At 30.7% G+C, this 15,580-nt stretch overlaps 1 protein-coding gene and 1 long non-coding RNA gene across 3 annotated transcripts; one reads left to right on the top strand and one right to left on the bottom strand.

Annotated features, from left to right (window-relative positions):
• The first annotated feature begins 4,717 nt into the window (after positions 1–4,717).
• Positions 4,718–7,035, top strand: LOC146921772 (uncharacterized). The gene is made up of 3 exons (XR_015012233.1): positions 4,718–4,861; positions 4,976–5,477; positions 6,641–7,035. It is a non-coding gene; the product is annotated as an uncharacterized LOC146921772 (long non-coding RNA).
• A 1,721-nt stretch (positions 7,036–8,756) lies between these two features.
• Positions 8,757–12,801, bottom strand: LOC146921771 (triose phosphate/phosphate translocator, chloroplastic-like). Of its 2 annotated transcripts, XM_085715067.1 has the most exons (13): positions 12,415–12,766; positions 12,066–12,137; positions 11,792–11,857; positions 11,597–11,675; positions 11,133–11,253; positions 10,678–10,773; positions 10,366–10,478; positions 10,186–10,263; positions 9,809–9,925; positions 9,583–9,682; positions 9,170–9,270; positions 9,023–9,071; positions 8,757–8,973 (listed from the first exon to the last, which is right to left on the bottom strand). In XM_085715067.1, exons 1-12 carry the CDS (start codon positions 12,672–12,674, stop codon positions 9,045–9,047), a joined length of 1,230 nt encoding a protein of 409 aa, XP_085571193.1. In that variant the 5' UTR covers positions 12,675–12,766; the 3' UTR covers positions 8,757–8,973; positions 9,023–9,044. The 2 variants fall into 2 exon arrangements, with proteins under 2 accessions (XP_085571193.1, XP_085571192.1); XM_085715066.1 differs by having other exon boundaries at positions 8,757–9,071; positions 12,415–12,801.
• Between the last annotated feature and the right edge of the window lie 2,779 nt (positions 12,802–15,580).

Below are 15,580 nucleotides of genomic sequence, written 5' to 3'. Positions count from 1 at the left end.
TATTCATATATAATTTATGTTGTTTATATTATTATCTGAAAAAATTAAGAAAATTGCAAGCAACTTGAAAAAATTAAGAAAAAAATGCAGAAAGTGAGTATATATTTTTTTTTATAGATTAGATAATGCATGACATAAATTGCAAGCAACTTGAAAAAATTAAGAAAAAAATGCAGAAAGTGAGTATATATTTTTTTTTTATAGATTAGATAATGCATGACATAAGTTACAAAATTTTAATATATATTCATATATAATTTATGTTGTTTATATTATTATCTGAAAAAATTAAGAAAATTGCAAGCAACTTGAAAAAATTAAGAAAAAAATGCAGAAAGTGAGTATATTTTTTTTTTATAGATTAGATAATGCATGACATAAGTTGCAAAATCTTAATATATATTCATATATAATTTATGTTATTTATATTATTATCTGAAAAAATTAAGAAAATTGCAAGCAACTTGAAAAAATTAAGAAAAAAATGCAGAAAGTGAGAAAAACGCAGAAAGTGAGAAGTGAGAAAAATTAAGAAAATTGCAAGCAACTTGAAAAAATTAAGAAAAAAATGCAGAAAGTGAGAAAAACGCAGAAAGTGAGAAGTGAGAGTTGAACCTGGGACATCCAAGTCTACACTAAAAAACTCAACCCACGCCACCAAGCCAAAGCTGCAGATCTATTAATATCACGGAATAGAGAATATATATAACTTAAGATTGGCTTTGTATAAAAAAAAAATGGGTATGGGTTGGGCTGGTGTGGCTATTGCCACACCCTGCCCTGCTCAGATCCGCCCCTGATCCAAAGCTCTCTTGGATTCTATTGATTTTCTTCTTGTATTTACAAAGAGAGAGGTCCCACATAGAACAAATTTGTGTGCTCTTTGGTTTTTATATACTAATGTGTAATTAAGAAGTTTAGATGAGGAGGTAGCTTGAATAGGTCAATGATATTGAAACATTAGATGTTGTTAATCAAAGCAAGTTGCCTTTCCATTTTTTATTTTTATATTTTGTCTGGATTACTTGTTATATTTTGTTTTTTGAACAAAAACATAAAAATATTTTTAACACCCTTTATTTTTACTCAATATTTACATATTTCACTTAATAATTACAAATCCACATTCAAATAATATAGTATTAAAACAAACAAATATTATTGTATTGAATGTAGAAACTATTTTTGGTATTAAATAACTTTCAATTTATTACAAGAAATTATTTTTGGTATTCAAATTTAAAAGAAAAAAAAACAAGTATTCATTGAGAGAAATTAAATTTCAATCATTTTTTAATTAAATTAGCATAAATTTTAATACATAATTTCTATTATATGGGATATTTTAACATGTGTATCATAAGACACATATTCCTTCAAAAAAAAAAACATTTCTCAAATAAAATATCAATCAGTTGTGGGATAAAATAAAAATTTGATTCCTTAATATGACACATTAACGGGGAGAGTAATGTATACAAAAGTGTCACACAATGAGTAAAGAATATGTGCACAAAAATATCTATCTATATATAAAAGTTGTCCCAAGCCAATTTTAAAGCCCTAATTTTTCCAAAACCCTAATGGCTATAATTACTGTTTTACCCCTAATTTTAACCTAAACCCTAATGCATAAATTTACTATTTTAACCCTAATGTTTCAAAATTGCTCATTTGCTTAACAAAATCTCCTAAACGATGTAGTAAACACGTGCTCCTATTTTCAACTCTATATATAAAAGTTGTCCCAAGCCAATTTTAAAGCCCTAATTTTTCCAAAACCCTAATGGCTATAATTACTGTTTCACCCCTAATTTTAACCTAAACCCTAATGCATAAATTTACTATTTTAACCCTAATGTTTCAAAATTGCTCCTTTGCTTAACAAAATCTCCTAAACGATGTAGTAAACGCGTGCTCCTATTTTCAACCCGCTGCTTCTTCTTCTTCCTCTTATCATCACCACCGCGAACCCTCTCCCCCCATCCATTGGCGGCGACCAAGCATCTCACCATCTTCTCTTCACACTCCACCCAAACAAACTCCTTCACCGCCTCCTCTTCATCCAAATTGCTTCGGCTTCTTCACACCACTTACCGACGCTCAATCGGAACTCCTATCGCCGATCTTCTAAACCACCGGCGGCGCCACCAACGACAACGTTTCCAATCCTTCAGATGGATTAACGATTCTCAATCGTCCTTCACCATTAGCGATTTCAGATTCTCACCCCAATCTTCTGATTCTCCTCCATCACTGAGTCCAGAAGGTTCGATTTTGAATCCTTCCTATACAGAAACACAAAAAACGCTAATCCGTTCCGCTTACTGATTCAAAAAACGTTTGATTTCTTCTCATCCAAATTTCATCATTTTCATCTAAATTTTATGTTTTTTTCTTCCGTACTATAACCTAATCTTTGCATTAATTTTTTTTTTTTGGCAAATAATGCAGCAGAGGCATTTGTAGTAATGAGCTTCATAGGATATGAATTCATTTTCTTCTCCATTACGTAAGCAGCAACGACGACAAGTTTCTATAGTCGGCGGTGGCCGCCGGTAAGTGAAGGTCGTTGTTCCTTTTTCTATTGGCCTATTGTACTGTTAAAAAATTACCATAATTTTGAATGTTGGTGTTGGGTTTTAAACTCTCTGTTATCTGATTGTGGGTTTTAAAATAGCTCTATATTAATTTTTTAAAATTTTTGTACCAACATATTATATATTCTCTTAATTACAATGAGAACTTGAGGGATTCTTAGTTCTGCCATTCTTACTTTTTAAAATCCATTAGACTAATAACTCGATCTAAATTTTTTGTGATGTTTCTTTCAAATCTAAAATTGTGTATATGTGTGTAGGTATGTTGGGATGCATATCACATTTGATTGGTCAAATAATATTCTGAGATCACTTCTCATTTGCCACAGTTCATACATCAATGAGCTTCTTTTAATACTTCAGCTTAACCATATTGATCACTGCTTAGAGTTTACCTGTTTCCGCCATTAGCACTATCATTCATCGTGCAATTTTATCTCTCAAACTAAAAATTCATCTTTCTTATCGTGATAATTGATATACAAAAATCAGTATAGTTTATTTGCTAATTATGTTTGTTTCCAATCCCATTTTGATTAAGTATGTGTCGTGGTGACTGCATTTGTGTTTCTCAGTTGGTGTTCTTTTTGTTTAGTGGTCAAGTGTGAATAGTTTTAAGGGATACTAAATTCTTTCAAAAGGTTTTAGTTTTAGATATCCTTATTTACCTTATTTAATGTTATGTACCTTATTTACATGTTCCTGCTGGTTTAACTATTGTTGTGGTTTTTTTGCAGCTATTGTTGACTGGAGCAGGACGGACCGGGATGACAGTTTTCATCAGCTAATTCGCTTAAAGTGGCAAACTTTTACTTTAGAGTTCAATCCAAAAGTGGTGTGTTACATCACCCACTATTTAAGTTGTCTTATTGAAAGATTTGCCTTTTTATCTATTGATTTTTTGCAAAAAAAAAAACATATGCATGTTGGAATGTAAACCATTAACCCACTGTTGTGATTCATGTCCACAGCCTATTACAGTTCTCCCGAGGCTATTAGTGGAGACATTGGGCCCTTAATTGAGGCGTTTTGCTGTTTTGAATGACCCTGTTTTTAACCAAGTTGAGGTTGGCATTGAGCAAAAGAATGGTCGATTGTGTATCACTCATGGATGGCATAAATTGAATAAGCTATATGACTTGAAGTGGGGGGCTGTTGTGACCATTATCTCTGTGCAGCCATCAAGGTTCGTGGTGCAGGTGAAAAATCGATACGATGAGGAAATTAAGTATCCAGTTCACACTCCTCCGCTGTTTCTTAAGTTAAATCGTGTCATGTTTCCAGAAGGCACGGATTCCGAGTTTGTGATAAAAAAAAGCTCATATTCCATACAGACATGACACTGTGAATTTCAAATTTCGTGCAGCAAAATTCTTAAGTGTCGATGATGTTACATCCGGTGTTCTGGTATGTGTCCTCCTGTTCTGATGTTTAACTTCTTTTTATAATGATTTTTATATGTAATTAATTTATGCTTAATGCGTTTTTCACTTTTCAGACGATGTCGTACAATTATTTGTTTGAATCTTTTCTTTCAAACAATCAGTTGTGACTGATGATTCCGATTGTTTGTGGAGGTGCAGCTGTATTCAGTGTGTATGATATATTTTAGGCCATATACGCTTCATAGAAAAATCAGGTGGCATTGCAAAAACGCAAATAGTGTTTTAGTCTGGTGGATAGTTTGGTAGCTTGAAAGGAATATTGATTATAGGTTTGTTCTTTTAAGATGTATATTCCATCAACCTGCCATATGACATATTTATTTATATATGTTAACAGAAACAAATTGATGCTAAAACTGTATTATTTTGAATATGAAAACAGGTTAACAGGGAATTAAGTCAGATGCTTTGATAAGAATGTTGTTTCAGGACTCACCGTTGAGTTAATTTGCAATTCCAACTCCAAGTCTATTGACCCATCCAGAAAAGGTTCGAAATAGCTATTGACAGATGAAGACAACAATTCTATCAGCACTACATCAAATGTCATATTCCATGAAGTTTTCTGCAATTTGTGAGTTGTCAAAACTTCAGTGTTTTCCATGTTACTGCTTGGCTGATAGGTGTATCAGAGAACTGCACAGGTTTGTGTTTATATCATATTCCACATAATACAGATTGCGGAATTTGTACAAGAAGCAAATCTTAGTTTTGTTCTATTTCTAATCCAACTTTACAGGTTAATTTTTGAATTATTAGCAGACAACAATGGCAGCTGCCTTCTTTTGATGCGTTAAAATGAAGTCATCCAAACAGGTATGTTCACATATATTAAAAACATAATTCAGATATTTTCATATGTGGAACAATTTGTGTCTGCAACTATCATAAAACATATATATTGAACTTCCAACACTATATTTTTTTCAGGTTGTTTTTGAAGGAACCTCTGCATGTTGTTTGGTACCCTTTGATGGCTGCAACAACCATCTATTGAAAATTTGTTTGAAGAGGTGCACCATTTTCGGTTAATTGCATCAACCTCTCTCTGATTCTGTTGATGTATAATAGTTTTAAGCCACCCTGCAATTTGATATTAATAGCAACTAATATTGTCCCAATATTTATGCTTTTAAACCTATTTTCAGCATATCTATGACGACATTGTCAAACATTTGTTATATTATATATGCGTGTTGTAGTTTTTTTGCCGATGCTGTTACATTTGTAAAAGATCTCTATAATATATATTACCCTTTTATCGTATTTAAGTCGATTATGTTCTAATTGTACCCATCATTATAGCATTGTTGTGATGAAATGAAGTAGAAAAAATGAACCAAGAGGAGAGGATTTCAGTTAGATTCACGAAGACAAAGGATTTCATAGACGAAGGATGAATGGTGTTGTCGCTGCCATCCTTTCAAGGAATGTAAGAGGCTCATCTCTCTCTCTTTTGAAGAGCATGTTCCCAAAGTGATTGCATGTTCCCAAAGTGATTGGGAACATCAAACTCACTTTTTTTTTATCTCATTCTCTTCTTACTTTTAATTTCATTTTATTCTGTAATAATGATAATGAGATTGTTTCTATCTACACTTTATAGGTTCTGCAAATATGGTTCAAATAAGAAAAACCATGAGTCTTGGATTATGATTTGAGGTTGTAATTTGAGAAAAAGGTTTATAAGACTCTATTTGTTGTGTAATTTCCATCAATGCTCCCACTACTCAAAGACAAAACTCCAATTCTCATCGTCACGAAACCAAAAGGCATCATTCCTTCTCAAATTAATTTTTTCTTCTCACTCGGAATAATCATGCATCTTTTCATTCCATCTTATTCATTATTCTCATGTGAATCAATTAATCTTCATCTTTGCATAATTTGTGAATGCATGTCTTTTTGGTTTCTTCTCAATTGAAATTTTCAGTTTCTAAGTAGCTATAGATTCCAATTATTTCATTTCTTTATCATGCAGAAAAATTGCCAAATCCAGGAGGAAATTCATGTTAGTAGGTCATTCTTTTATAATATTGTACATGTAGTTGTGTATCTAGGCTTTAAAGAGTGGTACAAGTTGCATAAAATGTTGTATTTTACTTTTTTTTTCTTTTTTTATTCCTCCTTTTCTTGGGCTGGTCATTCTTCCCAAATATCGTACATATAGTTGTGTATCTAGGCTTGAAATTCATTATATTTCTTTTGATTGTGCTTGAATGTTAGATGAAATAAATTAATACTTGAATTCATTGCAGTCACAAATGCGTCATCAATTCGGATATTGATTAAATTTTCATTTTTTTGGTATATATTGTCTTCACCTTTGCTCTTTGAAAAGTCTCTTAATAGAAACTATTGAAAGATTATTAGTTTAACTTTCTCAATACTCTGTCTAATATGAGCTTTCTCATTAACAATAAGCCTCATCTTAGGCAAAGCTCATTGTACACTGGGAACTTATACAATATAGAATAATTGTTATTTTTCAAGAATAGAGTTGAATTAAGCAATAAATATGTCATGACAATCCCTAAAAAAACAAATATGATGCATATACGATGCATATACTCACTATCTCATTTATTTTTGAAGATGTTGGCATATGAGGGATTTTGTCAATCAATCTTGGACAAGAAAGCTACTGCAGTAGTCTTGGTTGATGATTATGGCAACATGTGTGGGATTGCATACTTATTTATGGATCAAGACAATATAACCAGTGGAAGTGGATGATTGAGGCACGAGAATTCTATAGAAAGTTCTCCTATCAAGATCGGTGCTCCTGTTGTTGGGAAAAATGAGACTTTTTTTACTGTGAGGCGTTACTAGAATTAAAGAAATGTATTTTTGAGTCGACTATATGTTGTGAATTTTGGTTTAGCTATTTCTATTTCGAGTATCAGAATATCTATTTTATTAAAGCATTCTGCCAATGTTTGTAGTGATCAATATGTTTGAACTCAATGAAAAATTTTGATTTCTTTTTATTTTATTCATTATTCAAGTGTTTTTCAATATGTCTGTAATGATTTTCATTCATCCTATTGAAATCAAAATTAAACATGTACAATAACTATATTTCAATCAAAGATTTAATCCTATGTATAGTATGCATATTCTATATACAAGCCAATTATACATGATCTATAGGAAATGTTCGGTAATCACGGTTGCATTGACGTATACTTTAATTTTATATTTTCATGTACGAGGAATACTAACAACAGTAATTATTGTTGTCTTTAAAGTTACGCCATTTTAATATTAAGTTGCGACTTGGCGATATAATTTTGCTTTTCTCTATTGTTTTTGCATTGTATATGACCCGTGCGGTAGCACGGATGGAAAGTCTAGTTGGACACAAAATTTTAAGAATACAATATTTGAAAATATTGAACACAAAATTTTGAGAATATGATATTTAAAAATATTTAATACTTTTATATTTTGATTACTGGACAATGAATTTCCGCCAACGCCGGTCAATTAAAGCCATCGGTCAACGTCGACGGACAACCAGCTTTAATATATATATATATATATATATATATATATATATATATATATATATATATATATATATATATATATATAATTATTAACAAAATATATTTGGGCTTTATATATACAATTTGTCAATTGGGCTTACTAAAAAAACTATTTTGGGCCAGACAAAAAATAAACTACTTTGAGCTGAATACTTTTTGCACCAATTTATCACTAAAATAATTATTTAAAATAAATATGTTTAAAAAAAAAATAACACACTTAAATAGATGGATCGGATGGATATCCATCCATTAACAATCTAATAATGGATAGATGGATGGATTTTATACTTAACGGATGGATAGGAAGAATTTTTTCATAGGTAAAAATAATGGATTGTAATGGACTAATGAATTTGTTTTGATCCATCCATTATGATCTAAATTCATGTCCATCTAATCCACCCTTAATTTCAACCATTAGATGCAGGCAACGGCGAAGCTCACAGAAAATTTATGCAGGGGCCAACTTTAAAGAAGATTTTTTTTTTTTTGAAAACAAACATTAAATTTAAGGATAAAATATATTTTTAGTCCCATAAATTTATAATTTTTTAGGTTTAGTCTTTAAAAAAAATATTCAATTTTTGTCTCAGTTTTTTAAAATTTTACAAAAAAAAATATTTTTAGTCTTGAATTTAATCTCTAACAAAAAAGTAAGGACTAAAATTAACAAATCTTAGGAACTTAACATAAAATCGCTATTTAGAAACATTGGGCAAAATGCGTTTCAAGAACCCAATTTCATCAATAATTGCTTGTTTAATATTAGATCAATAATGTCTTTTCAAATGTAAATAAATAGGTTATTTGTAAGAAACTCATTGTCCATTTAATTTGTTTATGACTATTTTCTTGATAATTTTTATTGTTGAAAAAGGTTTCTCTATTGTTGTTATTGAGACCGGAAGTATTAAACCAACACAAATAAATCTATCAATCTTGTAGTAATTTTTTTACTTTATTATTTATGCTAATTTTTGCAACTCAACTTGTTTAGGGTAGCTCAATGTTTATTATTTGGGGTAGCCGGATAAAAATACATACCGAAAAATTGAAGGATAATATTTTTTTTGGGTAGCCAAGACTACCCCTCCCATATGAAGGGCTACGCCCCTGGATGCAGGTAAGAGATACAGAGGTATAAAATGACAAGCGCCTAGAGAAACTAGAGAATATTGTATCCATATTGTTTTCACTACATTTTGGTGCTAAGCAACTTATGCTTGGTTAAACTCTGCACTCAAGTTCTGATACCATACACTAAAATCCACAGGTAGTGAAATAACATGAACAAAATGAAGCAAAACAATTTTTCTACTTCTAGAAGCTTTCACTATTCATGTAACTAACAATGAAAAATGTTTCTAAATATTGGATTCTCCAAATTCTTCTCATAAATTTATGCCAACTTGATCCAATATTGCTGATAAAGGAAAGAGCGTCCGTTAAGATGTAAGGGCTGCAGCAGCTTTCTGAAATGGAATAAAGATATTAGCATTGCATCAAGATGACAAGAGACATAGGAGAAATAAATAAAGAAAAAATTGTAGGATTTTGTATCGAAGATTACCCGTTTTTGCTCTTCGATGTTTGCTTTAATCACTGAATAGATGGCAACACCTGCAATTGCAATAGCAGTACCAATGCCAGTTTGTGTGGATATCTTGTTGCCTACAAATGTTACCAAAATGTTAGAATATAATAAGAGAGTTATTATTTATTAAAGTCGCACTAACGACCATTTTATATCGTTTCCGATTTGAACTTTGTCTCTTGATATTACAATTTGAAACTCTCAACACCAAACTAACACCTCATGAACAAATAGAATAGGAGAGTATAGTACAACAAAATTGAAGTTAAAAAAAATAATATGATGGATTGTATTTTCAACCTAGTTGGGATGTTTCGGATTCTCCCTTATACTTAACCTTTCTCTTCGATTATCAAAAAAAAAATTGATAAGAAAATCAAATGAATTACCAAACACCACTATAGAGAATCCAATGACAAAAACTCTCTTCAACACATTTCCAACTGCATGTGTTAGTGGCGCAACACGTTCCAAAGTATTAGTAGCAAGCTGCAATTATAACATAAAAAAAAAAAATGTTAAATTTTCATTATTTGTACATCAATTTGAGTCTGCAAAGAAGAAAAGTATCAAACATAATAAACTCTTCAACACTTGACTAAAACACAAGGATACCTGATTGTAAAGATGGTAAAACATTCCAATCCAGAAAAGATCAGACAGAAACTTTGTCAGTCCTACTTTAGCAATAGCATTTCTAAATCCAAATTCCATCAGTTGGGGTCCTTCAATCTAAGAAGCATCCAAAACGAAATCAGTCGCAAACAGACGAAAAATCAATAGTAAAATTACGGGCTAAATATGTTTGTAGTCCTTGCATAATTCACGATTTTCAAGTTTAGTCCCTACAAAAAATTTGTTCAATTTTAGTCCCCGTTTTGCTTTTATAGGTACTAAATGTAGGGACTTAAAGCGCTCATTTGTTAATAAGGACTAAAAACATTTAACCCTAAAATTAACCTTTCAGTAGTTTTGGTAGCAAATGAACTCACAAGAATTGCCGGGGGGATACAAAAGGCAAGCGCAATTACTGAAATATACGCATATACATTTGTACTGTCCATTCCAGTCTGTAAAATTTTAAATAATTTGGATTATGTGAAGATGTTATATAACATTCAAATCTGAAAAACTTATGAGCAAAAGTAACAATGTGGCAAAAGATCTTTTACCATTGCTTTTTTAGAATATAGACTTCTGTATGTAAATGCTATATTTGAAATCATTGCACTAATGAAACCAGTCCAATTGAAAGACAGTTCAGTTAGTGATGCCATCGATACACCTAAGAGTGAAACTCATATTAGTAATAATTAAATAATCATTATAAATGTTTAGAACCAAGTTTTAAGAATTTGATACATAGGTAATAAATATATAACTGAGCATAGGTGACTTATAAACAGATACAATATTTTTAAGATAAGATAAGAAAGCTCTTATTTGAATCAACCAGAAAGAAATAAGAAAGGACAAAAGCTTACCTAAAACAACAGGAGTCAAAGATAGCCACAGAGACAGTGGAATATGTTGGCCTAAGACGAACTGAGAAGCTGAAGCATTGAAAAATGGCTCCAAAGCTACAAAGAGTGATAAAAATTATATATTAAATACTCAAGTCAATGAGAATTTCATGATTAGTATGTTTGGTAAATAATCTAAATAATATGATTGTGTTTGGATAAGTCTATTTTTCACCTCATTCACTCTAAACCATGCTAAATCCCTCCCCTCTATTTCAACCGGACCGAATATAGTTTTAATCTATTCCTAATCAATTTAGGAAAGTCTCATCATCCATCACACTTGAATTTCCAATAACTAGTTTACCCTAAGACCGGGGAATGCAACCAGACAGACAAAAGATGTTCACTAACTTCAATGTTAACAACAAGAACATAGGTGTGTAAATAAAAACAGTGTAAGAAATGTTTAATACCTTTTATGGTATGTGTAAAAGATACAGCAACAGCAGCAAATGATACATTGGACATGACATGACCAAGGGCATGACAAAATGCCACTGGAGTCAATAGTAACAAGAGCTCCTTATTCATTGGCTGATGATAGGAAGAAAATGTGTTATTGAAATTTATACTATGCCTTCAGACATGAGACTTAGAAGCAGTGTTTTCACAACCAATCTGGATTAGGAACCAGCAAGCCGATTGAACCATGAATCGGTTCTCAGTCCCTTAAAACCGGACTGAACTGCGGTTCAACCAGTTTGTTTTAAAAATATATATGTTTTTAATACTTATTTATTTATTAGTCATTGAGTTCAACCGTGATTCAACTGCCTGGACCAGTTGAACCTTATCCGAAAGTCTCAATTGTTCGATCTCTGGTACGGTTTTGAAAACATTGATTTAAATATAATAATACACAGGAAGTATAACTCACTGCACGCTTTGGTAGGCCTAAACCCCAGCTAAAAAGGCAATACACCACCCCCACTAGGAGATGTACAACAGAAACAAAGCTGAAACGAATTTGAAAAATATTAGCATAATGTAAAGCGAAGGAACCAATAAAAAGCTATAAAGTTATAGAGTTAACTTGGCCTAATTATGAAGTTAATCATTGAGGAAAACATACTATGGATATGGAAAATAATTGTAGACTTTTTTGTTGAGTATGTTGAAAATCACATTTAAGAAGTACCTGCATATATAGAAGTAGGACAATTTCAGAAAACATATTGCAAGTTTGCAACAATCTAGCATGTGCAATATAAATGCATGATTTCATTATTTTAATGTTCCTCATTTGGGATTCCGATTCTCTTTTCGCTCTACTTTAGTGTTTATATAAGTACTAATCCTTATCTCGAAGATTTTCTCATGATCACATAAAAAGGATGAATGCTTACCACATAAAGAAAAAGAAACCAGTAACCAATGCAGGAAATTTCTCACCAAAACTCTTTGAGGATTGGACAGACCTGTAATTGGACATCAATAATCAAAAGAATTAAGAAAGTAAAATATCAGAAAAAGTTAAACACAAGGTTTAAAATCAAAATTACACTGAATTATGTGATTTTCTCAAATTATCAACAGTGTTGTCGGCGTGTCCGTGTCTGTATTTGTGCTTTATAGTTGGATACATATCTTAATTAAGTACTTGTAGGATAAACGCTTACCGTACAAGTGCTTATATATAAAAATTTGTATAACAAAAGCTAAGAAAAAGTCAAATATGAAGTGTGAAACTCTAACCCATTAGAGATTTCAATTTCACCATCATCAGCATCTGCTGCTAAGGCTGTAACAACAGGAAACCTTCTTTGTTTTACTCCAAAGGCCTTTTTCACCAGTGGAGAGAACACCAAGCTTGAATTTAAAGCCTCATGTTGAAGTGTTCGAGACTTCAACAATCCATAACTAGTTGAACTTGAAACTCTTTTTGGTAACAAAAAAACTGAAGAAATTTGAGGTCTTTGAACTGATATGAGAACTGGGTTTGTTACACAAGACATTTCCAAAGCAACAATAATGAACTTCCAATGAAAAATAGAATGAAGTTCTGATTGTTTATTTTGGAAACAAAATTGAACGTTGAAACCAAGGTTGGTAAAGAAAGAGTATAATAATGTAGTTTAATATAGTTGGCAAGTTTCCCTCTAAAAAATATATAAATTATTGATAAAAACAAAAATCCTATATGAAATAATTTGTATTCATTTTTAAATTTGATTAATGTTACGTTAACGTTACATGGTGCGTCTATAGTCTCTTTCCATGAGACTTTTTTTTTTGTTTGAACCTCTTGTTTTTAAGAGAAGATGCTCTGGTAATTTGAAAGTCATTCGAGAAATGATTAAAGTATAGTCAAAGATTATTGCAACAGGTATTCAAATTTGAAATATTTTGAACAATTTATTTTTAACTAAAACTCTTAAAGCACTTGAGTTAAACTAGTTTCCTTGTATTTGGAAGAATTTATAATTTCCTTTTATATCGATATAAACTTGGGTAATTAACAAAATACAATATTATTTTTTAGGCATGAAGTCAAACTTCGTGGTAATTGACGTTTCATAAGAAAATAGACAAGAGAGGCATGTTGCATGACGTAAATTATCTAATCAGCATAAATGTGGGTAATATAGCTTTTTTTACAAAACATGTAGATTTTTTAAATAATAAAAAGACTGACAATGTGACGGTTGTCTTCCATAAAACTACACTTTCAAATTTCAATATTTTTAAAAAGTGTTAAATATGTTTTTAGTCCCTATAAAATTGAGACTTTTTAAGTTTAGTTCTTACTTAATTTTTAATAATTCTTTTAGTCCCTACAAAAAAATTATGCACTCAGTATTAGTATCTTCTCAATTCAAATTTGTTTAATTTATGGTTAAAGTCTTAAGTTTTTGAACAATTTTTTTGTAGACGTGTTAAGAACATTACTAAAAGTTCCTCCGCAAATAATTATCGCAAAATTTGATTTTTACGTCCATATTTTATTACTTTTATCTTTAACTTTTTGTCATTTTAAAAAATTCATATTTAATTCGTTTCATGTTAAAAAATTCTAAATTTTAGTAAATGAACATTTCATAGTGTTCTAAACTTGTCTAAAAAAAATCGTTAAAAAATTTAAAAGTTTAAGGATAATTAAACAAAGGGTTAAAGATGTGATTCGTCCCTGCAAATAGGGCTCGCTTAAAATTTCGTCCCTGCAATCGCTAATCCTTTTTTTTTTGCCCCTGCAAAGTTTAATCAGTTAAAAATTCGTCCATTGACCCAGTTAATGACTGCCACGTCATCAAATCAACAAAATGGCATGAGAATTGACGAAAATACCCCTGGATTGTTTTTTTTTTGTTTTTTTTCCTTAAAAAAAAATCAGTTTTTTACCGAATTTTTTTTACGATTTTTTCCCGAAAATTTTTCAGTTTTAATTTTAACAGTTTTTTTCAAAAAAATTTTTGACTTTTAATTATTTTTTCAGATTTTTTTAATTTAAAAAAAAAATTCAAAATTTTGAAAAAAAAAATTTTGAAGGAAAAAAAATTAACCCAGGGGTATTTTGGTCAATTCCCATGCCATTATGGTAATTTTGATGACGTGGCAGTCATTAACTGGGTCAAGGGACGAATTTTTAACTGATTAAACTTTGCAGGGGCAAAAAAAAAAGGATTAGCGATTGCAGGGACGAAATTTTAAGCGAGCCCTATTTGCAGGGACGAATCACATATTAAACCCTTAAACAAACTTTGTTTTAGCAACGACTAAAATTAGAAGTAAACTTTTTTTTTGTATGGACTAAAAAAGTTATTAAAATTAAGTAAGGATTAAACTTAGAAGTTCCCAATTTTATAAGAACCAAAAACATATTTTACCCTTTTAAAAATGTGGATAATACATAAACTTTCAGGGTGTGTTTGTTTCAAGTTATATTTGTAGATTCCCGGGAATAAAATCATAAAAATGCATATTCCTACGTTTGTTACAAATTTACTAAATTTTATTCCCGGGTATAAAATGTTCCTGGGAATAGAAAAGTTTTCCCAAAGAAAATGGTGGGAATAAAGTTCCCATGGAGATGGAAATAAAATTATATGTAATTACCTATTATATTCCCTATTTTTAAGGTTCCTTGGAATATTATAATGTTAACCAAACATCTTTTTTCTAAATACCTTGGAATAAAATTTCTATCTTTATATTCCAAGGAATGTTATTCCTAGGAATAAATTTGCTACACTTGAAACAAACACAACCTCAATATTTTTAGTATGGCCGTGTTTGCTGCCGGCATATGCCCCATTTTATGTCTATTATTATTTGCCCCATTGTATGTCTCTATTTTTCAGGAGATATGTCTCTATAATAAAATCATTAATTTAGTCCCTAATCATTCACTTACAATTATGAGATTGACACCATTTTTTTTAGGACCACCATATTATTGTTATTAGTTTTTTTTAAGTGACTATTGACTAGAAATTCACTTTTAGATGAATAAATAGGGTGTCTAAAGTTCAAACTCTGAGCACTGTATATATTATGCATTGTCCCTTAACACCATTTGATTAATGCTATTGAAAATATTTTTTAAGAAAATAATTAAAATGACACAATTTTATTAACTCGTCCAAGGTACCAAAAATCTTAAAATCGGCATGATCATCATTTGGTCTTAGAAGAAGAAGTGTGTCAGGTCATAAAATAATGAATTAAAGACAAGAACATTTGGAATGATAAGCAATCATCTGCCTTGTATAATTTTCAAGAAGTTGTTTTGAGTAGGTTCAATAGTTAGGATGTACTCCAAGTGTTGTAATCAATTTATTAGTGGAAGAACCCTCCAAGTGTTGTAATCGATAAAGAACTAGACGTGGGTACATTTTAATTTTCAAAGGCTCCATAATCTGCT

Source organism: Medicago sativa, chromosome 5, assembly GCF_051527215.1.
Source record: "Medicago sativa cultivar Bolivia chromosome 5, Bolivia_mono, whole genome shotgun sequence".
Taxonomy (NCBI): domain Eukaryota; kingdom Viridiplantae; phylum Streptophyta; class Magnoliopsida; order Fabales; family Fabaceae; genus Medicago; species Medicago sativa.
This window is presented reverse-complemented; position numbering and strand designations above follow the sequence as displayed.

Coding starts and splice junctions, on each gene's coding strand:
- LOC146921771 (XM_085715066.1), bottom strand. CDS start 12,674: ATGTCTTGTGTAACAAACCCAGTTCTCATATCAGTTCAAAGACCTCAA. Junction 11,858..12,065: donor GGTTTCTTTTTCTTTATGTG/GTAAGCATTCAT, acceptor CTATATATGCAG/GTACTTCTTAAATGTGATTT. Junction 10,264..10,365: donor TATATTCTAAAAAAGCAATG/GTAAAAGATCTT, acceptor AAAATTTTACAG/ACTGGAATGGACAGTACAAA.